The sequence below is a fragment of the Phodopus roborovskii genome, unplaced genomic scaffold, assembly GCF_943737965.1.
Source record: "Phodopus roborovskii unplaced genomic scaffold, PHOROB, whole genome shotgun sequence".
NCBI lineage: Eukaryota > Metazoa > Chordata > Mammalia > Rodentia > Cricetidae > Phodopus > Phodopus roborovskii.
In genome coordinates this window covers 1136635-1158801 of record NW_026126409.1, presented here as the reverse complement: position 1 = coordinate 1158801, position 22167 = coordinate 1136635, and the positions used below count along the sequence as shown (strand labels likewise).

General features: G+C 41.8%; 1 protein-coding gene across 1 annotated transcript in view; it reads left to right on the top strand.

The window, feature by feature from the left end:
* Positions 1-448: 448 nt before the first annotated feature.
* The window catches only part of Sh2d4a (SH2 domain containing 4A), a 53440-nt gene continuing 31721 nt past the window's right edge, over positions 449-22167 (top strand). The window contains exons 1-3 of the mRNA XM_051181928.1: positions 449-800; positions 10038-10194; positions 12308-12479. Of these exons, the coding sequence (XP_051037885.1) occupies positions 620-800; positions 10038-10194; positions 12308-12479 (510 nt within the window). The 5' untranslated portion in view covers positions 449-619. The remainder of the gene's footprint in view (positions 801-10037; positions 10195-12307; positions 12480-22167) is intronic.

The window sequence follows — 22167 nt, the reverse complement described above, 5'->3', positions numbered from 1 at the left end:
TGGCTTTGTTCCTCTACAAATATCCAAATGTGATATATTTTTTTCTTTTGGAGTGTGGGGAGGGTATTTTAATTTCCTCTTGTGACCTTTTGCTATTATTGTTGGTTCTTCTCAGCCATGCTATTGGCAGTTGGGAGACTCTGAGGCAATAATGTGTTTATTCAGTTGGAAAGAGGCCAGGCAAACCTCTGTTAAATTTCTGTTTCCCTGAGATCAGCCTGTACAAAGTTAGGGTTTTCCTGATAAAGTATCTCTTATGGGATAGAGGTTATACAAACTCTTAACACAACATCCCTTGGCTTTTTCTCCTCTTTCTCTTTGAAATAGAAAACTATATTTATTTTCTCCTGGCTTTCTTTACTAGCCTGCTCCTGTCCAGAATCTATACATTTTATTGCCTGATTTGGGCTGTTGCTCTTTGCAGGTTTGTCTACTGAACAGCCTTTACAGAAGAAACCATTCTGCTGAGTTCCTGTTCCAGTGGGTCACTATTGCTGGAACGTTCCAGCCTCTGGGAAGGTCTGTGGAGGTGCCCAAGTGCCAGCCTGCTGGGAGCATACTTGCAAGACGTTTCCAGAAGCTTCTGCTGCAGGTGGAGAAGTTCTTGTGATCAGCAAACATGCTGAGACAGATACTGTCAGATATGTTCATAGACCCCGACCTGCTGGCAGAGCTCAGCGAAGAGCAGAAACAGATCTTGTTCTACAAGATGAGGGAGGAACAGATCCGACGATGGAAAGAAAGAGAAGCAGCCATGGAAAGAAAGGAGTCCTTGCCAGTGAAATCCAGACCAAAGAAAGGTAAATCGAGCCACCCCTGTGCTGTGAATGAGGTAGCAGAAGGCCTGCTACCTTGCTGTAAGGGCTCACATCACTTTCTAGCTGGCCAAGCATGAGGTGTGACTTTGTGGTTAGACCCTATGTGACACAGCTTCTTAAATCATGTTTTCAACTGGAAGCCTGTATCTGCTCACACATAAACACATAGAATAGTCACCATGTAGTATTTATGTTTAAGTCTTTTGTCTAAAATCAGATTATCCTTGGGTAAGGTGTAACTCAGTGGCAGAGCACTTTGCCTAAAGTACAGGAGGCTCTCATTTCCAAACCAGCACCTGCATAAAAACAAAAGCCAACCTAGACTTGCAGGGGCATTAAGGAAGGTATTTATCCCCCTTAGCATTTGGCTTAGTATTTAACCATCACAATACAAAGTACTTGCACAGCAACTGTTCAGCAAGTATCATCAACTTCAGGTACTATTTAAAGTTACCATTAAAAGGAATGACTGTTAATACATAAGGAGCTTGCTGAAAGAAAATGGCTACAGTGCCTATGTTTAGCGTGGAATGATTTGCCATGTACTTCCTCATGGCTGAATGAATCCACAAGGGTTTGAAAGAGTTCTTTTGAGACTATCAGTGAAGAAATTCTTTGTTCATTGTGACCTAAATGTATATATGCACAAATATGGAAAGTGCACTTTAATTCCTCCCAACACACATATAAGCTCTGTCATGAATCAGTACTTAATTAAATAATACATGTACACACACACATGCTCACATGTACAAAATTTTCAAGGTCACTTACTGAGGTATTCATATTCAATTTTCCTTCAATTTTTAAATCAATAACCAGGAAAAGTAAAATTTTATAAAACCATTCAAGATTTCAATAGTTGAGAAAATCCCATTGGCATGCTTGCCAGATACACAGATTCTAAGTGGAAATCAGTTTAGTGGCCTTTGCTTCCTACATAGAAAATTCTTTTTATGAGGTCTATATACTGTTAAGAAAAACAAATATGAATGTTTTGGTTATTATTGTCTTATACACAATTCCAGGGCTGGGATGTAGATCAGGTTGAGGATGCTTGGCATGGACATACCACTATCACAACAGCAACAAACCAATAACCAAAAACTCCTAGATATACTATTTTTTAAAAAGAACATAGTAATAGCTTATTGGTATTTTAGCTGCTCTGTGAAACACATGCCTTGTGTCCTATCCTCCCAAAATGTTATGCAATGCTGGTATTAACTGTCCAATATTATAGGCAAACAAATACATAGATAAACAAAAAGCAACTGTTAGATATCTTATATAAGGAAAGATACACCCTGTACAGATACTCAGATCTGTAGGATTTCATGTTGCATTATCCAGATTACAACTTTTCCTTCAAACAAGCAACTGTGAGCTGAAACACTGGGGGCTGGCTTACCTGTTCATCTCCTTGCATCCCCTGGCACAGTTTATATCAAACAGCTGGGCTCTCCCAGGACATCACTGCAAACCTGATAATTTGCTACAGGAGGGTGACTTTGGGGACTGTTGAGCCCAGAAGAGTGCTTGACCCTGGTCCTTTACTAAACTGAGCTTCTCAAATTTGCTTTCCTTGTGATAACTTAAGGCAATTACTTCAATTTCTTTGCTTAGCTTTTTCCTTGTAGAGTTTTCAATATATGTTTTAAAAATATCCATATTACTTTTTTATTTAACGGATTGTAGAAGTTTGCTAATATGCTAATATAAAACAGTGAAAACTGTCAATATTGCTTATCAGACATTTATTATCCCTTTAAATCCTTTAGCACTTGGAGAAAGAAGGCTGACATTAAACCAGTTCCTCTCCTGACCAGAGAGCAGGAAGACTTTTCTACTTTGTCTAGAAAGCAAGTGCTTCTCATATTTAACCTTGCCCAGCATTTGGAGCTGAAGCCACAGGTGGTCCAAAGCAGCATCTGCCCAAGGGTACTGTCAGTGCTATTGACCCACGAAGCCTGTAGCCATCATGTCTTAGCCTCCATGTTTATCTTCATCTTTCTGGCATGTGCATCCTACCTCTCCCAAACCCTGCCTGACTCTAGCTTTTCCTGGCCTGTACGCTATTCCTGCTCTCAGTTCACAGCCAATTACGGCATTGGAGGCTGTCCTTTGTCTTGTATCCATCTTTTGCCCACTCCATTCCTTTATACCATTGTCTTTATCATGTTACAAGTTCTTTTTTCTATAAAACCACAAACTACTATGGGGCTCTTCTACCTTTCTGGAATCTTAAGGTTAATGCAGGAATGGCTAAGAAAATAATTGGCAGCAGGGATTTAGTCAACAATAGATCAGATATTTTGTGAATTCTCATGAGACATTGTCTTTCATAAAGCAGGAGATAGTTATGGATTGACTGTATTTGCTAAGTGACAGCTAAGAAATCTGAGGACTGGAATGAGGGACCACACATGGCTGTACCACTACTCTGAACTGAGATTTGATGAATGTGCAATGAAGATCCTGGTGGCATAGATGTGTAATTGAAGCCTGAGAAGGGTAGACTGCCTAGGCTACAAAGTGAGTTCAAGTCCAGGCTAGAGACCTTTGTGAGACCCTACCTCAAATAAAAAAGTAAAACATGGGCTGGGAGATGGCTTAGTGACTAAAATGCTTACCGTGTTTGTGTGAGGAATTGAGTTCAGATCTCCAGAATCTATAAATTCTGAGTGGTCTGGTCTAATCCGTGTGTAGTTTTACCCCAGAGTAAGCTAGACAAACTACATTGGTAAGCTCAGGGTTTCACTGAGTCCCTGTCTTACTGAATTGGGTAGAAGAGCAATTCAAGATGATTCCAGGCCACAACCTTGAATCATGGACATGCACACATATACAAGATATGTATACATACTCGCAAATATGCATACACTCACACCGCCCACACACCCCCCCAACAAACATGGAAAAATACTTTAAAATATAAGGAGCTGGGGATGGAAATACAGCTCAGAGCAGTCACCTATCATGAGAAGAACTGGGTTTAATTTCCAGTGCTTAGGGGGAAGAGGCTATAAACTACCAGATTTCACTGACTTAGGTAATAGGAATAAAAAAAAAAAAAATAGATGTAGAAATTCAGTATTGGATGTCTTGGATTGGATATATTATTTGAGTTAATTTCACCAGTTTTTAGGTGTTTAGAATATTAGAAAAGTTGTCCCTATGGATGTGGTCCCCATTTGGATGGTACTGCTCTTTGTTCTAGAGTCCCCCTAGGAAGCCCAGCCAGTGTGTTTCATGCTGGCTGTCTTATTCTAAACTGAGTGCTTCAGTGTATTATCTCACTAAATAATAGCAACCAAGCCTGCATCATAAAGTACTGTTTACATTTCATGGTGGAAGAAAGTGAAGCCCAATCATTAACTAACTTGCCTTGGGCAAATAGCTGGTCATCCTCAGGTGGAACAGACCCTGATTTTGATCTTCTCCAAAATGGTACTATGAACAAATGTGGTGCATGGCAAGTTTAACTGGGGCTTAGGAGAAGTTCTAAAGATGCCTTGCCCATATCTAAAACAGAAGTGACACTTTTCCTGTATGCTTTATCACATTAACACCATCAGAGAACATGGTTCCCCTGTATCTTTTTATATTGGCTCTTAATGAAACAGAGGATAGGAGCCCAAAGCCCAGGCAAAGACCTGGTGGCTGGGGTGGTGTGTCCTCATCTGCCTTTGAGATACATGTGCTTGAGATACATGTGGTAGTTTGAATGAGAATGGCTGCCATAGGTGCATGTATTTTAAGGTTTAACCACCAGAGAATATAACTGTTTGAAAGGATTACTGTGCTCAGTATAAAGCCTGACTTCTGAGGCTATGTAATGGAAGACCTGTGGTTCCTCTTCACTTCTTTTTAAACCTTTCTCCATCTCCCTTACCCTCTCCCTTTCCCTCTCCTCCTACCCCTTCCATGCATTCCTTGCTGGAGGAGATGTATAACTAGCATGAGCTTTGAGGTTTCAAGTGCCCAAGCCAGTCCCAGCATTGCCCCCAACCCCGCCCTTCCTTATCTGCCTATGGATCCACAATGCAGCTCTCAACTACCCCCCCCCAGCATCATGCACACTGCTATGCCGCCCACAATGATGAAAATAGACTACCCCTCAGAAACTAAGCAAAGCCCCAGTTAAATAGTTTCTTTTGTAAGAGTTGCCTTGGTAATGGTGTCTCTTCATAGCTATAGAACAGTGACTAAAGCTTGGATTCATCTCCATTTGTTGGATTCTTACTGTTCCCACAGGCATATTCCTTTTAGCGAGTCTTCTGTTTCCAGGAGGCATGGTTCCACAGAGCAGAGCTGGAATGCAGTGGGGTCTCTGGAAATGTTAGCTAGACAAATAGTTTAACCTTTTTTCCTCTATTTAGAAATGACTCAAACCCATATTGCCAGGAGACTTTTCACCAAGTTTTGGTCTGACTGTGATTACTTCATGAGAACTTCTATTCAGATGGTGCACTATCCCTGCAAACTTGCTAGAAAGAAAATTCTTCCCAAGTTTCCCTATGGTTCTTCATCAACCCCTGCTTCTGCTTGTCACACTGTCATGATGGCAACTCTGCTCTCTTCCTAGTTACTAAAGCTCAATGGCCGGGAGGCATTGTGACTCCTCTCTGACCCTTGCCTACCCCCAGTCACTGAATCTTACAGATTTCACTTTGCCTTTTCTGTTCCATGGAGCTTCTCCTATCAGGGTATTGGTCTGTTATTCTGTGGCAGGCTTAAGCTTCACATTGAAACTGTTTCATCTAATTCTTGTGAGAGCAGTGTTGTCCCCTTTCCTTTGCAAATAAAAAAAATAAATGGAAAGATGCAATTTGTATGAATCAGAGCTAGAACCAGCATTTGAATCCAAGTGCAGTTAAATCCAGGTCTTGTCTGAGCAGGCTGACCAGACCTCTCTCCTTACCATATTATCTGTCTAACTCTGAGCTACCTGGTACTGCATGTCTTCCAGTCACTGTGTTTCCCATCCCACTTTCTGCCCTTAAGCCCCATACTCTCCCTTCTTGATGTATTTCTTCTGTCTACTCTTTTGATTGGAAGTCTTACTCATCCATCCACCAGTAACTTCTTGGGACTGTGGTGTCAGGCATGTCACATAATTTTCTGTCTCTAAAATATGCATATGATTTTATTACATTGAAATGACTTTGGCGTTAATAACCAGCATATCTAGCAGAATGAGAAATTATAGAAGAAAAATACAAGTAATTTGAAGAAGACTTGATAAAAATTGGCATTGGCTTTCATTAAAATGAACACAGAGATGGATCTGGCTTGTTCATACCCCCATGTCACCCTATGAGATGAGAAAGAACACTATATTCACCTTGATTTAGGTGAACCCAGCTTATCCAGTATCTTATTGGTTCTCTTTCCACTCCTAGAATTTCAGTTTAGATCAAATCTTTAAATACAGGTTTTGCTGTCACAGATCAGAATGCAGTGGCTATATTATCTAGAAGTTCCTTTTCTGAGCTGTCACAGCATCACAATAAAATCTGGTTAGGAATGGCCTAGAGTAGTGTATAAAGTTGAGTATAGTGCAGGCATCCACCACTCAGAAGGGACAATGGCCATAGCATGAGGACTCAGAGGTCACTGGCAGCTGAAGCTCATAATTGGTTTCTGCTTGAGAATGAGGGTTCTTAGAAGAGAGGGCAGAGTGGTGAAAGAGACTCCAGGCACTTGTGGGTGGCAGTGTGTAGAATCTCAGGATTTTGAGCTATCTTAGTGTTGTCATGGGAGCCCAACTTCTGGCAGGCACATAGACCAACACTGAATTCTATCAATGTGCCATAGTATTATCTTGGGGAAATGCTTTTGCAGGAGCTCAATGGACTCACGATAAAGTAGGGTTAGGGATAGCCCATGTAATGATTAGTATGAGCATCCACTGATGCCCCAGGAAGGAGGTACTGTAATGCATCCCTGACTTGTCATGGGAAGCTTATAATCCTGCTGGACCCATCACAAAAGAAGCAGCAAACACAACAGTGTTATGTTGTAACATGTAAGAATATCAGTCTGACCATTTCCCTGACAAAGAGATAATGCCACTCCATTTTATGGGACCTTTTACAACACTGCCTCGTTAGAGGCTTTGCATGTAGGGAAAGTCTCTTAGTCCATAGAAAACACTTCTCTGAAGAACCAGGTGTGACTACAGGTCTTTGCTTGGCAGTTCTTTATGATGTAGTCCCTGAGCAAGATGGACCCACTTATCTGGAAAAGCTGGTTTTAGAATAACTGGGTAAGAGCCCAGCGATGGCAATCATAAGGAGACCTGTGGTTGTATAGTCACAGTTAAAAGCCTAGAGAAGCAAAAGACCTTGTAATTATGTGGAAGTGCTGTGCAAACTGCCTTCCTCCCCGTGTTCACATTTAGGAGTACATACATTTAGGAGGTAGATGGAAAATGCAGAGTGAACAGGTAGTGTTAATGAAAGAGATACTCTGCATGCCACGTTCAGCATTCTTAAGGCTATGGCTTTCCTTTAAAGAGGTGTGTTAGGGGCTGCATGGTTCTGCACATGCCTGTTCTCTGTTTTTTGTTTTTTGTTTTTTGTTTTTTTCTTTTTCCTCTCTCCTTCTGCTCCTCCTCTTTTAATTACCATGCCCCACATATTCCAGGCTGAACTTCAATTCTCTAAGTAGCCAAGGATGTTTTCCTGCTTCCACCTCCCAAGTGCTGTGAGTACAGGCCTGCGCCACCATGCCTGATTTTATGGTTGTGTCTAAAGTTGAGTCCAGACATGGTATGTTAGCACTCTGCCAGCTGAGATACATCTCCAGCCAATGCATTCCTTTTACCTCTAAGCTTTTCTGTCCATCATTCCCCTTTGACTTTTCCTTGCATCCTTACCTCCTCACCTTCCAACAGCCCAGGTATAAGCTCTATCTGTTTCCTCATACATTGTGGAAATGCATGCTGAACCCTCTTTTCACTGATGAACTCTAGAACACATACCTGTTGCCTAAGCCAGTTCTCACCATTCCATGTCCCTGATATTTGCTGTCCCCTCAGCATCATTTAATGCCGCCTTTCTCTTCCCTCTCCTCTGCATGGCCATGCACTTTCCCAGTCATCTTCTACCCTACTTAGTTATCTGGGGAATCAGAATTTTCCACTTGCATATTATTTATATAAATGATTTGAATTCTTTTCCTCTGTCTCCAAAGAAACCCATGTTTCTCCAAGGATCTCTTCTTGGTTTCCTTCTCTCTGTGAGCCCAGCTATTCCAGTGACTTCAGTGATATATGTAAACTAATTTCCAAGTCCACCTGGCCAGTCTCAACCTCATTTGCTTTCTGAACCTACTCAAGGGATTCTGGAGGTGCAGAGGCAGAACACAGGGTACTCACTGGAGAGACTTGGAGCACCTGGCTAAGGGTGACATTTTGAATCTAATCCTTTTACTACTTGCCAGTGTTTCTTTGTGGTCACAGTACTCCCAACCCCCCTTCAGTTTTCTGTTCTCTTTTTGTGTCTCTCCTACTTTGAGTCCCTGCACACTCTCCTCTGCTCATCTGCAGTCCTAGCTTTTGTCTGTCCCACCCTAGGGCAAGACCTTCCCCATAGTCTGCAGGCTGCAGGTGGCAGTGATGACTACAAAAATTGTTTTGGGGACATTCATACTGTGTCATAGGTGAACAACTCTCTGGGCTCTGAGTCTGCCTCTCTTGGCAACCAACCATGGTCTGTTCTAGGTGTCAGTATTCTGTGTCAAAAATATTAGCAGAGAGTTACTTAAGTGAAGGTTAAGAGATGAGCATAATAAAAATATTATAGCTGGCCTCAGGGGTGTGCAATAGAGGCAGTTTTATGAGGTGTGACAGCTTTCTAGAGTTAGTGAAATATTTGACATGTCCTGAAACCGCACGGCCAGTAAAGGCTGACTCCAGGGCCTACCCCCAGAAGAGCGCCATGTGCCATCTGTCCTTAATCCTGGGCTCCACCCTCACTGTGTCTCTTGCTGTGACAACAGGGTCAGGGAAGTTCCTTCTGATTTTTAGGTCTGTGGTGAAGATTGCACAAATCTGCCTCACTCTGCTCAGTGTTTTTTTTTTTTTTTTTTTTTTTTTTTTTTTTTTTTTAGAATTCCCCGAAACTGTGGGATTAGATCATCTATCTGGGGAAGAGCAGAAAATGGAGCTCAAGTCTGGCAGCCTGCTTTGTAATACAACTTGAGACAGCACTCTGAAATGGGCCAATAGTACATGAATACATGGATTGCTTAGCTTAAGGCCAATGGCAGCCCCAGTGTGGATTTCTGGATCTGCATCTGCTACATCCCATTCACACATTTAGCACCCTTGGATGGTTTGAGGGTGTTGGCTAGACCTAACTTTGGACCACAATGACCTGAGCAGATCCCAGATCTGTCCCTTTACTTCAGGGACTATATTTCTTGGTCTCTCCTAATCACACATCACATTTCCCTGGTCTCAGGGACCAAGCTCCCATCTGGCTACATTTCTGGAGCTTAGAAACTAGATGTAATACATCCACCAGGACCAATTACAAACAAGGGTTATTTAAGTAGCCTCACCAAGTGTCATACTACCCAGGTAGTATTATCTTCTCACATGCTGGTGTGAATCTCCAAGCAGCCCATAAGTAAATAATAGGCTGGCTGGTGTTAGCAGTTAACCTCTGTTGAACTCCTATTATGTGGCAGATACAAGGGCATCCTTAGCATGCCAATTCTTACAGCCATCATTGTAATGGATGGTAGTATTCCTATTTGGCAGATGAGGATATCGAGTTTTAAAGATATGAATTTTTCTACATCACATAGCTGGTAGGTAGCAAGGCTAATATTTGAATAAAACCAGTCTAACTTTAAAACACATGCTTTTGAGGCCATGTAATGGTAGTGGAAACACCAAATGCTTGAGCAGCTGCTCCATTCTGGGTAATAGGAAAATTCTTAGTCTTAAGATGTGGTAACCGATGGTAGCTCACTCTCTTATCCTAAATGATAACGATCACTATGAAAGCATTCATCCTCTCTCAGCATCTGGCAGGTGCAAGCACCAGGCCCATTATATTTGTAAAGAAACTGTCACAGCCCCTGAGCAGGTTGAAAGTGATTTGTTTTACCAAGCTGCCTCCCCAGACTGAAAATACTAACGTAATCAGGATGCATAATATCCCATAAATAATTTGTTCAACTCAAATTTTGTTCTGTTTGCAGAGAATGGCAAATCTGTGCATTGGAAGCTGGGCGCTGACAAGAAGGTGTGGGTTTGGGTGATGGGTGAACACCATCTAGACAAACCCTACGACGTGCTGTGTGATGAGATCCTTGCTGAGAGGGCTCATCTTAGAGCAGTGCAGGACTCAAGGCTCAGGTAGGAGACTGGCTGCATTTCAAAAGGGTGTGTGCATTAGTTCCCTCTTTTCATTGCTGTGACAGAATACTTGACCAAAGCAGCTCAAGGAAGTAAAGGTTTCTTTGTCTCAAAACCAAAAAGGGATAGAGTCCACCGCGGCAGGGAAGGCATGGTTGCAGGAATCTGGTCTCATTATGCCTATAGTCAGACAGCAGGGTGAGCAGAAGGTGGGGCTGGGGTATATAACATCCAGGCCTGTTCCCAGTGACTCCCTCCCTCCAGTGAGACTCCATCTCCTAAAGGGTCTACAACATTCCCAGTTAGCGCCATCAGCTAGTATGCAGACACATGAGCTTGTGGGGATATTTCACATTCAAAAACACACTGCAGAGATACCTCTTGCTCACAGCTTGTGGTAGGAGAACATGGGGACATTTGAGGGTCGAAAGAATCACGTTAGATCTTCCTAGAAAGATCACTTGAGCGTTCAGAAGTTCCTTTCTTTCTTGCCGGCAGTGCTGCCAAACTATGGCTCTGTGGCTCTGACAAACACCCCGGTGCTGGTTTGCATGAGCATGCTGGCTGCCGTTCCTCCACCACTGCTCCATCAGCAATCTTTCTGCAGCAGCACCACAGGATGCATCCAAGTGTTCGGTGCATTTATGAGAGCTGAGCCAGCTGTCTGCAGCTGCATGGCAGAGTTCCTGTGACAGGAACGCAAAGCAAATCAGAAGAATTCATTTCAGCTTAGGAGGAAACAAGGAAGGATGGATCCACAAGCAGCTGTTGCAATGCAGGCTGTGCTCAGAGGGAGACTAGGCTAAGGTCTAAACTGAATCTCCTTGTTTCAGATGGAAGCCCAGCCCTCGGATGCATAGAACAGGGGAAATCTGAGTTGAGTCTTCAAGGAAGAGTTGGGTACCCAGCTATGGAAGGTTAGGAGAGAAATTCAAGTAGAGGGCATGATCAGAATTCCTCAACTTGGTTTTGAACAACTCTATGGCGAGTGGTGAAAACTTCTGAGTGCTTGGGGTACACCAGCTGTGTCGGGAGTGGTCTTTGTGGGGTTGCAATCAGAGCCAGCTGAGCGGCCCCAAGTCCGTACCTGAGTGTGGATGAGGGAAAGCCTATCTATAGACAATAAAGAAAGACAGACAGAATAAAGGTCAGGAAGGCAGATCAGTCAATACTGAAATGCCCCAAGTTTATATTTCAGCACTCTTATATACCTTATCCAAAAAGGGGAACACAGTACATATATATGAAACAAACAGACAAGTAACTACACCTTAGCTCCAACTTCTTGTTCCCTAGCCTTGAGGTCAGGAGTAGCCACACCTCAGATTCAGGTCTGTTGTTATTTAGACTAAGACAGCCAAAAGCATCCTTCTGTAGGCACACCTTTGACCTTTAGGTCTTATGACTTGCTGACAGCTTTGAACTCTCTGTCCTTGTGCCAAGATGGAGTGCAGCCATCTTTATGGGCACCCATACAGGTGAATGCCAGAATCCTCCAAGGTGCTCTGAAGGGTAGGTGTAAGAGTCTGAAATTTCTAGGGGCAGTGAGATTTTCATGGGAAATTGATAATAGTCAGCTGAACACAAAAGTGACTTGGAATAGAGGCAGGTGATGATCATCTCTGTTGGGTACCCTCTTTGAGTTCTGGGTAGCCTTGCTCTGAACTGGTGAGCTCAAATTGGAACAGATGCATGGACCTAACTTCAGTGCCCAAAAGCTAATAGTGTCTTACTCAAGTTCTCCTGTTGTTAAAACTATAAATGAGCACACAGTGATGCAGAGGATATTCTTTGAATGGCCACATGAAGGCAGAATGTACTACTGGCAGCCTAGCTAACTCTGGGTTCAAATCCTGACAAAGCCATTATGTGATCTTGGGTAAATTATAGTATTTCTTTGAGACTTTTATTGCAAAGCAAGGATAACCTCAGATGGTTGTTGTGAAGAGTTAGTTAATATTTTTAAAGTTCTAGTTAAAGACCTACCAGATGATAAGCATAATAATAAGCAAGCTGCTGCTGTTTTTCACATTGCTTGATTGTAGACATCTGCTTTGGAAGGGCTGTTCCTGCTGAAGAATGTTTTGATCATTTCCCTGGTGTTTCTCTGCAGGAAAGCTCTGGCTGAAGAATCCACCAACAGCTTGGGAACAAAATCACAAAACTGTGGTGAGCAAACACTAGGGAAGCTGGAGTCTCAGGATGTCACTGGGAAAGCAGCTGCAGAGCAGGCATCAGGGCCAGGACCCAGAGCAACACCAACCAAGAATGAAGACAAAGCCCACGTGAGTCTTACCTACACACCAATGTGCAAAATCCCACACCCAGGGAGGGGGAGGGAAGCAGCCATTGATACAAATAGAGTATGGACTGCAAGCTCAAGCACCTCCAACCTTTAAGGCCCTTCCATTCACCTTATATAGGTGGATAGGGGCATTTTTTTTAAACCTTATACTTCATGTGTACGGTTAAGCATCACATTTCCCCCAGTTGGGCTGGTACCTTAGTAAAGTTTCACATTTTTAAAGGTTTTCAACCTCCCTCTCCCAATTCTGTAATAGAAGATTATAAACATTTTTTGTTTGTTTGTTTTTTTTTTTGTTTTTTCCTCAGTAAAAGTCACATAGTAAATAAGGTAGGCTTTGTGGGCCAAACAATTCTTGTCATGACTGTATACAAATGATCCAGTATGGATGTGGTCCAGTAAAGCTTTACTCACAGATACATGACGAACAAGACTTAGACCATTCCCAAGTTAGATTACATTATGTGAGTCTTCCTTTTTATAAATGCAAGGGCTCTAAACATGAGTATCCTTTTGGCTTCATGGATTCTGCATATGATATAGAGACAGTTGCTTTCTCCATAGAATAGAATTTTATGCTAAGAACTGGTGTGGATTCTTTTATGGACCAAGTACTTTAGAAAGCTCAAATATAATTTGCTTCTTGGATTATAGTTTGGAAGAACAATAAAGTATATTACAAAGTACAGTATTCTGCCAAAAATTTAATTACACTGTGAATTAACAGAGGATTTGCTATTCCTCTTGAATGCTTACATTCAAGTCCATGTGTTTTATAAGTAACTAGGGCAGCTGTCTGAAGCTCCCTTTGAGGCTGGCCCATGGGGATATGGTTATCTCTGTCCCGCCCACCTTCTTAGTCTGATAATATTCTAATCATTAATATGACTCAAGGGTTACTATGTGGCAAAGGCAGATCAGGCCCCAGAATGTCTCCTTCAGTGTCTGCAATACTGTCAATTAGTTGCTGATTTTCTTTGTCCATTTTACTCATTTTTATGTACCTCTGTGCACATGTGGGTACAGGTATGTGTGCATGTATATGGAGGCTAGAAGACAATCTTTAGTGTCATTGAGAAGTAATCCATTTACCTCATTTTAGATAGGGTCTCTCAGTAGCCTGAAGCTCACTAGTCAGATCAAACTGGGGGCCCGTAGACAAGATATTCTCCTGTTTCTGCTTCTGCGGTGCTGGCATTGTAAGCATGCACCACCCGACATCTCTACATGGGTTCTGAGTATTGAACTTCAATCCTCACACTTGTAGGGCAAGGGTTTGCCTGATTGAGCCTTCCTGACACATTTGTCTTTGTCTTACAAATGAGAAAACTGAGGGTAGGATTGGTTAAGCAACATGCTAGTCTTCATGATCTCCAAGTCACTCCTCAATTGTTAGTTCTTTTTTTAGAGATTTATTTATTTGATTTTTACTTTATGTGTATGAGTCTCTGTATGCATGTATGTGCACCATGTATACACATTGCTTAAAGAGGCCAGAAGAGGGCGTCAGGTTCCCTGGAGTTACAGACAGCTGTGCATTGCCATGAGGGTGATGGAGACAAACCAAGGTTCCCTGGAAGGGCAGCCAGTGCTCTTAACCGCTGAGCTGTCTCTCTGGCCCACTCAACTGTTGACTCTTACTAGTTAGAGACTGTGTCCTTACTGTGAAACTTATGAAGAAGTGACACACATATCAGCCTTGGAATGTTTAGTGCAAAGTTCTAAATTTTGGTTTGGATCCTCACATCAGTCCTGAGGACTTCCCTCATCTTCTCAATGAGGCTTTCTCGTACTTACTGTGGACTCAGCATATTTACAATAAACTCTCTCCAAACCACTCTGTAACACCCCTAAAGTGAAGAGCAGTAGCAACAACCTCAAGGAACACCAAGTGCACCTGCTTATCTTTGTGCTTGAATTACATTGTCAGAGTAATTAATTTTTCAAAACTAAGATAAAAGATGAAAATAGAAACTAAACATCTTTAGTCCCAGCACTCAGGAGGCAGAGGCAGGCAAATCTCTGTGAATTTCAGGCCAGCCTGATCTACAGAGCGAGTTCCAGGATAGCCTCCAAAGCCACAGAGAAACCCTGTCTCAAAAAACCAAAACATACAAACAAACAAACAAACAAAAAACAAAAACAAAAACAAAAAACCCAGAACCTAAACATATCATAAGATTAGAGTAGTACTATCTCCTTCCCTTGTCTACTAAAGTTTCAAATGGAAAGTGATGGGGAAGGGAGTAGACATTTAGTTAGGTTCCAGAAATATGGATGTTGGTTTTTTTTTTTTCTCTTTCTCTCTATTTCTGCTTTCCCCATGTTACAGGTGGGATCCTATAAAATTCTGCTGGGATGTTGGCTGAAGTTCCTTCTAGCAGTGGGATGCTCAGGGAGGCTTTGATCTTTGCATTTGAATGGCAGTCTCCTTATAATTTGTAGACTCTACTTAATGGTGAACGTATATTTTGCTTGTAAACCCTGACTATGTTACTACAGTGTAAACTAGCGACTCCATCATAGTTTTGTGTGTCAGCCAAGTGAGATGAACACTATCTAGTAGAATTTGTGGATGAGTAAAAGAGACAATAAATACAAATGTACCAAGTTGATCCCTAACATCTGCCAGGTATTTGGCTGATTCCCTCGCCTCCTCTTTCAATAATAGTTTTAGCTTACAGAAAGCAAGGACAGCATCCCAGGCCTAACTTAATTACTAATTTATTTTTTCAAAACTAAAGCCTCAAGATAACAAGTTGGAGTCAAAATAACCACTGCCACCAGGAACTTTACTGGTGGGGAGGTGGGGAGAGATTTAACTGATGTTTAATTTTGCACAGTAATAAGTGCTCTGAGGGAAAGTATGGGTTTCCCTGCCATAAAACTTGGGCCAGTGCTTCCTGAGTGGCCATTATGAGGACTTGAACAAAGGGGCTACAGTTCCAGCCAATGGCAGCATGGAAAAAGACTTTGAGGGAATCAAGCAGAAGGGGAAGTGTGAATGTCTTGTTACACTGGGAGTGGGCAAGGGCAGATAGGAAGGGGATGGGTCAGTGTTTTACTCTATTTTCAGAAATAATTGGAAATCTCCCATGAGTTTTGAACAGCTTTACATTTTGAAAAGAATTGGTCCGTCTTACATTACTATGATTGCAGAGCAGGTAGCACAGCCATGCCTCTAAACTTCCTGTCAAGGGGGCGGGAAGCCACCAGGATCCATAGAGGCTCCTGGAAGAGGACCTGTGGTTTGGACACAGGGAGGGCTTCCCATGCTTCCCGCAGCAGTAGATGGGGTAGAAACCCATCTGACATATACCCACATGCTGTTTGCCTTAGAGCTTTTTCTCATGCTGTCATTTCATTTCCCATTCATTTCATAACTTCTTCTGACATATAAACAAAACAACTACAAGGATTTCTTTTATAAAATAAAGAAATCAGTGCTCAAAGAGATGGCAAGGTATGCCTCTAAATCACAGATTGGAGTGGCCTTGTTTTGTGACTCTACCTCAGTCACCACTCTCATAATTCTGGTATGTTTTTAGACAGGACAAAAATATTTGTCACCATATCCTAGATCTTTTCCTTCAGATGAGAACTCCTGTAGGAAGAAGTTAGAGTAAGGAGAGTCATCTTTCTATTTTTTTAAATTAATTTTTATTTAAATTAAAAACAATTTTATTTTACACACCAATCCTAGTTTCCTCTCCCTCTTGTCCTCCCATTTCCCCCACCATCTCCCCATCCCACCCCCATCCAGTCTTCAGGGATGGTGAGGCCTCCCATGGGGGATCATCAAAGTCTGTCACATCATTTGGTGCAGGGCCTAGGCTCTTACCCCATGTATCTAGGTTGAGAGAGTATCCCTCCATAGGGAATGGGCTCTCAAACCCCATTCTTGCACTAAAGATAAATACAGGTTCCACTGCCCTGTAGACTTCTCAGGCCTCTCAACTGACACCCATGTTCAAGGGACCTGGTTTAGTCTTAAGTTGGTTTCCCAGCTGTCAGATTGGAGTCCACGAGCTCCTACATGCTCAGGTCAGCTGTTTCTGTGGATTTTCCCAGTGTAGTCTTGACCCCTTTGCTCATCACTCTTCCCTCTCTACCACTGGATTTCAGGCATTTGGCTTAGTACTTAGCTGTAAATCTCTACTTCTGCTCCATCAGCTACTGGGTGAAGGCTCTATGATGGCATTTAAGGTAGCCAATCCACTATTGCTTAGATTCTTAGTTGGGGTCATCCTTGTGTATTCCTGGAGATTTCACTAGTGCCAGATTTTTCTTTAAATCTATAATGGCTCCCTCTATTAAGGTATCTCTTTCTTTGCTCTCCTTCTCTGTTCTTCCCCCAAATGAACCTTCCTGATCCCCCATGCTCCAGGAGAGTCATTTTATATGTTTCTAAAATGAACTTCAATTCCTAGAAAAGATTTTCAAGTTTTAGCTACAGTTTATTCTAACTCTGCAACAAAAGGATATTGTCTTTAAAATTCCATTGTCTTAACAGGCCTAAACTCTATTATGATGAAAAAAAATATCTCTAGATACATTGTGTGTGTGATGGTCATGGTATATGCACATGTGTATGTGCCCACACTTCACTGAGGCCAGAGGAGGATGTCAGGTGTCTTGCTCAATTATCCTCTATCCTATTCCTTTGAGATTTCCTCACACAGGTGTTTGTCCATGGCCTGGCTCTAGTCTTTTGCTTTTTGCTCTATGTGTACTTTGCATGAATTATCACAGAGTGGCCTGGTGGTTCTACATGAGGGGGAGAACCTAAGGGCATGTGGTAGAGTTTGTTCCTGGGACCATCTGGGAAAATCTCATAAATTTGGGGGCCTCTGGTGTTTTATCTTATAAGTATGTATGGAAGTAACAGAATATGTGGGTCACAAAAACAAAGGGAGAAAGGAGACAGTAAGTGGGGACAAAGGGGACAGGAGATAGTAGTAAAGTGGAGAATGAGTAAAAGGTGACATATGGAAGTGTCACAGTCAACCCCATTTCTTTATATATGAGTTCAAAGACTCGATTCAAACACCTGCCCTGTGGATTTTGCATACAAATCATATGAGGTAATGTATTTAGAAGAACTTTGAGAACTGCAAGTCCCAGTGACTAGGAGGGATTATTTTCAGTAGAAACACTGGAAGCCTGGCCTGTGCTGGCTGCAGTGTCCTCCCTGACATCACGCTTCACTGCCTTGTACTCTTGGTCTGTTTGTGTGACTAACTCCTTCCACAAGTGGTTAGTCTCACATTGTTCAACATGTGTCATGGCTGGTTTTAGAGAGCCTATGGTGTGGCATAAAACAAGATCTTACCCCTTATGGAGTTTTAATTCTCCCGAGGAGAAGGGAAGCATCTTGAAGCCAAGGATGAGGCAGGGTTTAATCAGTTTTCAGGAGGGTAATGGTCACTGGTTTGGGTAAGGGTAGGATAATGGGGATGATGACATGCTAGAAAGGCAGATGGGTGAGGGGGAGGTTTGGGGCGCAGAGTGTCAATGATGTGAAAACACAGAACATGATGTGTGGGGGAGCCAGCGAAGAGAACAGCCTGACTGGGATCAGGCTCATAGGCTAGTGTCCAGGAGGAGAGTGAAGCCAAGAGGCTATGCTCTGCAGGTATCTTGGGGGTTTTGTTACTGTGAAAATAAATAGCAATACACTTAATGCACTAAAACAGTACTGGTTAAAATAGGTTGGATGCCTAGTGTGGCATGTTTAAGGTCTTACAATGCTGAAATCATGCCACATGGGCAGCTGTCTGGTGGTTCTCAAGAAAACCTTACACTCGTTAGGACTCATAGCCAAATGGGTCATGTGAAAGCCATGTTTTCTCTCTGCCAGTCAGGGCACAGTTAGCTGATGGTGTCACTTAGGGAACAGTTGGCTCCTGGAGGAGGCTTGCAGCCCTTTTCTTTCCATGTGGTCCTTCCAGGCTAATGATGGATGTTTCCTGCTTAGAATCTCCCACTTCCCTTCTGCTGTGTCTTTCTGGCTCCTACTGGAGAATGCCCTCTTCTTTTAACAGCTCATGTTCTAAGGAACAATCCAGGATAATTTCTCCTCATAGACTCATTGTAATTAATGTCTATGAAGTTCTTTTTGCCATCTAACCCAGGTTCAGGGGAATACAGTGTGGCTACCTTTAGAGGTGATTCTGTGTACCATGCCTTAAAGGACTGTGCTCAGTAGTATATGCCTTCTACTCATCAAAACATCTGCGCCAAGATATGTTTCAGAATTCAGATTATCTCAGACTTTATACAAGAAGTATGAATACATGACCACATAATTGAACGCAGGAGATACAGGAGTCAAAAATTTTGCTAATAGTTTAAAATTTCTGAACTTACAGTGAACAAAGTTTAATTCAAAATCCAATGTCTAATGAATCCAAGTAGCTTCTGGTAGTACTGGCTTTGGTAATATTTGCTATGGTTGTGTCACACAACTTTGGTAAAAATACCACATAACCACTGTAGTCCCATCATTCTGTAAGACTGCAGTGGGCATTGCTTGAATGCTGCTTGGAATATCTTAGCTTAGATTTGTGAGGATTGTGTTGTGAATTTCAGTTTTTACTGTACGTAAAAAGTTTTTTCTTCTTATAGAAACATAATTACTTAATTATGGAAAACAAAGGCTTTCAGTATTTTCCTATAGTCATCCCTCAATATATATAAATTAGCATATGTTTGGATTCTACTATTAGAATGTTTGCTTTTAAAAATTGCTTTTTGAGTTGATGACTTCCATTTTATATAAAAATATTGGCTTGGGATTTGAACGGATTTTGAGTAATTTCTGAAATGGCCCTAAAATACCCCTACCTCTTGTATTATATACTTTTGTGAAGTAGTGTTCTCACTATTGATGATCATAAAATAAAAATAGCATGTAACCCAGAAAAACATTGAAGATGCTCTCCAACCTGAAGAAGAAAATATTCACTCTATATTGAATTATTTATGACCTAATAAATCTCATTAATGTGCAATTTTTAATCATTGGTAAAATTATACGTATACTAAAGAATTGTTTATTATCTGCAAATGTTTGATTTGCACTCCTATCCTACATATTTATAAACATGGAGACACAGAGTAGTTTCTCAGTTGAGATGGTGTCACAATTGGAAAAGCTTATAAACTCCCGTACTATGCAATAGAAAATGTCCCCAGAAAGATTTGGGGAGGCACCCTATAGTCAAACATTATAAATATTACAAATAGCACCACAGTAGTCCAAGTCAAATTTTACTTTGCATAGCAGTTGTATATTTTCAGAGCCTTTTAGATTTCAGAATTGTCAAGAAAGGATTGTTTTTGATTTGTGGTAACAAGCTAAAAGCAAGTGTGATAAAGCAGAATAAGAAGTACTGGGCTCTTTGACTGTGATAGCAGACATTCTTTGGATGAAATGAATGGTATTTAAGCAATGTTGTAAGTAAAGAGCACAACTGCACATCAAATACCAGCACCTAGGACAGATATGACTGATTGACTGTAGCTTCTCCCCTGGTGAGTGAGTCAGGGTATGGTCTCATAGTCTTAACCAGGTACTCCAGGAAACCACATAGTGTTCTGTGGGTTGGCTGTAGTGAGGGAATCTGATGGCTGAGATTTCTACTCAGGGTCCTTTCCAGTGATAAACATTTGTATTTCAATCCAACACCCTGTGTGCATGGCCTGAAGAGTGTTTTCTCAAGTCACTTCTGGCTATTGAGTAGGGTTTCCATGTAGTTTTGATGGCTATAGCCACTGGTACTATGAGTTCAATCAAGACCTCCACATTCAAGCAAGAGGTAGAAGTGTGGTGTACAAGGTCAAGACTAACTCGAGTTTTATGAACTGAGAGTATGTTATTCTTCAGGCAAGAGGCAAAACTCTTCAGATCTCCTTTTTAACACACCCCTTTATCCATGATTCAAAATCTTAACTCTTGGTCACCTGAGACATAGCTGTCCTCACATCTAAAGTATGTAGAGAGTCACAGATTTCTATCCATGGAAGAGTTTCTGCAGTTTTAACAGCCAGGTCAATAGATTTGCTTTTGGATTATTTTATACCAAAGTAACTTTGGGCTATGATGCCTTCATTAGCAAATTACTTCATCCAAAGGCATCCTTTATAGAACAGTGGTAGATCTGTTCTCCAGTCCTAGGAATGGACCATTTCTGCCTCACCCTTATTCACTCCCAGTTGAATGTTTTGAACCCTGTTTGTGAGAGTGAGAAAATATGAGGTCCAGAATTGGGGTGTCATCTTTCTATACACAAAATAAGACATTCACAAAAGATTCCTATAAATAATATATCTACTTTGGTTTAAATTTCTCATTTTATTGAGTAATGTCATAAACTGGCTGCCCAATGGTACTAGGTACCTGTAAGGCTTGTTTCAAGTATGACAAGAATGGTATATTCTGGAAAAAGACATTTTCAGTGCTTACAGGCAACTCTGTGACTGGGGAAAGAGCTTGCAAAGGATCTCTTTCCCTCTATAACATAGAGATGAAGTGGAGTGACGACGTTCCTTTACAATAGGAGATGAGAATGTTTGTGAATATGAAGCTTGCATCATGAATGTGGATGGGGAGAGTAAGACTCCTTCACTGAAGTCCCTCAGAAGTGAGATCCTCTCGGCAGCATGGATGTGGTCCTTCTCACTCCTTTGGTATCAGCCACAGATAAGGGATTCTCACTGGTTTGCTCATGTTGAGGAGGAGCCTGTGCTGCTAACATTTCTCTGTAGGGGAATACAGATGTAAACAATGTCTACTTCTCCTAAAGTCCTTATGAAAAACTGAGGTACATTTCTACCCAATTCTTTCCTGGGAGAAGTCAATGAGACTATTGGACTTCTTTGCAGAACATAGAGGAAGGGTTGCATATCAGGACCCAACAGGCCACACCTGAAAATTCTTTACTCAGCAAAGATGAGGGCTTCTGTAGAAGGACTTTCTTTGGATTACCTGCTCCTAAATAATGATAAGGATATTTCTTATTAATCATAAAAACGTGGCCTTAGCTTAGGCTTGTTCCCAACTAGCTCTTAATACTTAAATTAACCTGGTTATATTGATCTATGTCCTACTATGTGGCTCTTTACCTCTCCTCCATACTGTACATCTAACTTCTCCATGTCTCACTGGTGACCCCTCTGATTCCTCCCTGAGTTCTCCAGAAAGTCCTGCCTAGCTAGTGGCCATTCAGCTCTTTATTAAACCAATCAGAAGGTGCATTTCACACAGTGTGATCAAATATCCTATAACTGGACCCCCCCATTGTTGCATAGATGGAGCCCCCCCCCCGAAGTCATTCTTAGGTTACATGCAATTAAGGCAAAGTTACAAATAACAGGTAGTGGAAATGAGATGGATATTCCAGGGATGGGCTTGAGACTTCACACTCCTCCATTAAGGGCTGTAAACAGTCAGCTAGCCTGGCTGGGTTGACATTTTGCAAGCTGGCACAACTGAATACCCCAAGAGGGTATTTCCTTGGTTCAGAGGACCATCTTTAACAACAGGCTGCTAGAGCTGAGGACATGGATTTTATTCTGCAAAGTTGTTGCTTTTAGTCCTTCCCTTCTTTTAGGCAGGGGTAATGCAACTGAGGAATCTCACAAGTGATGTTTTCCTATTCTGCCAG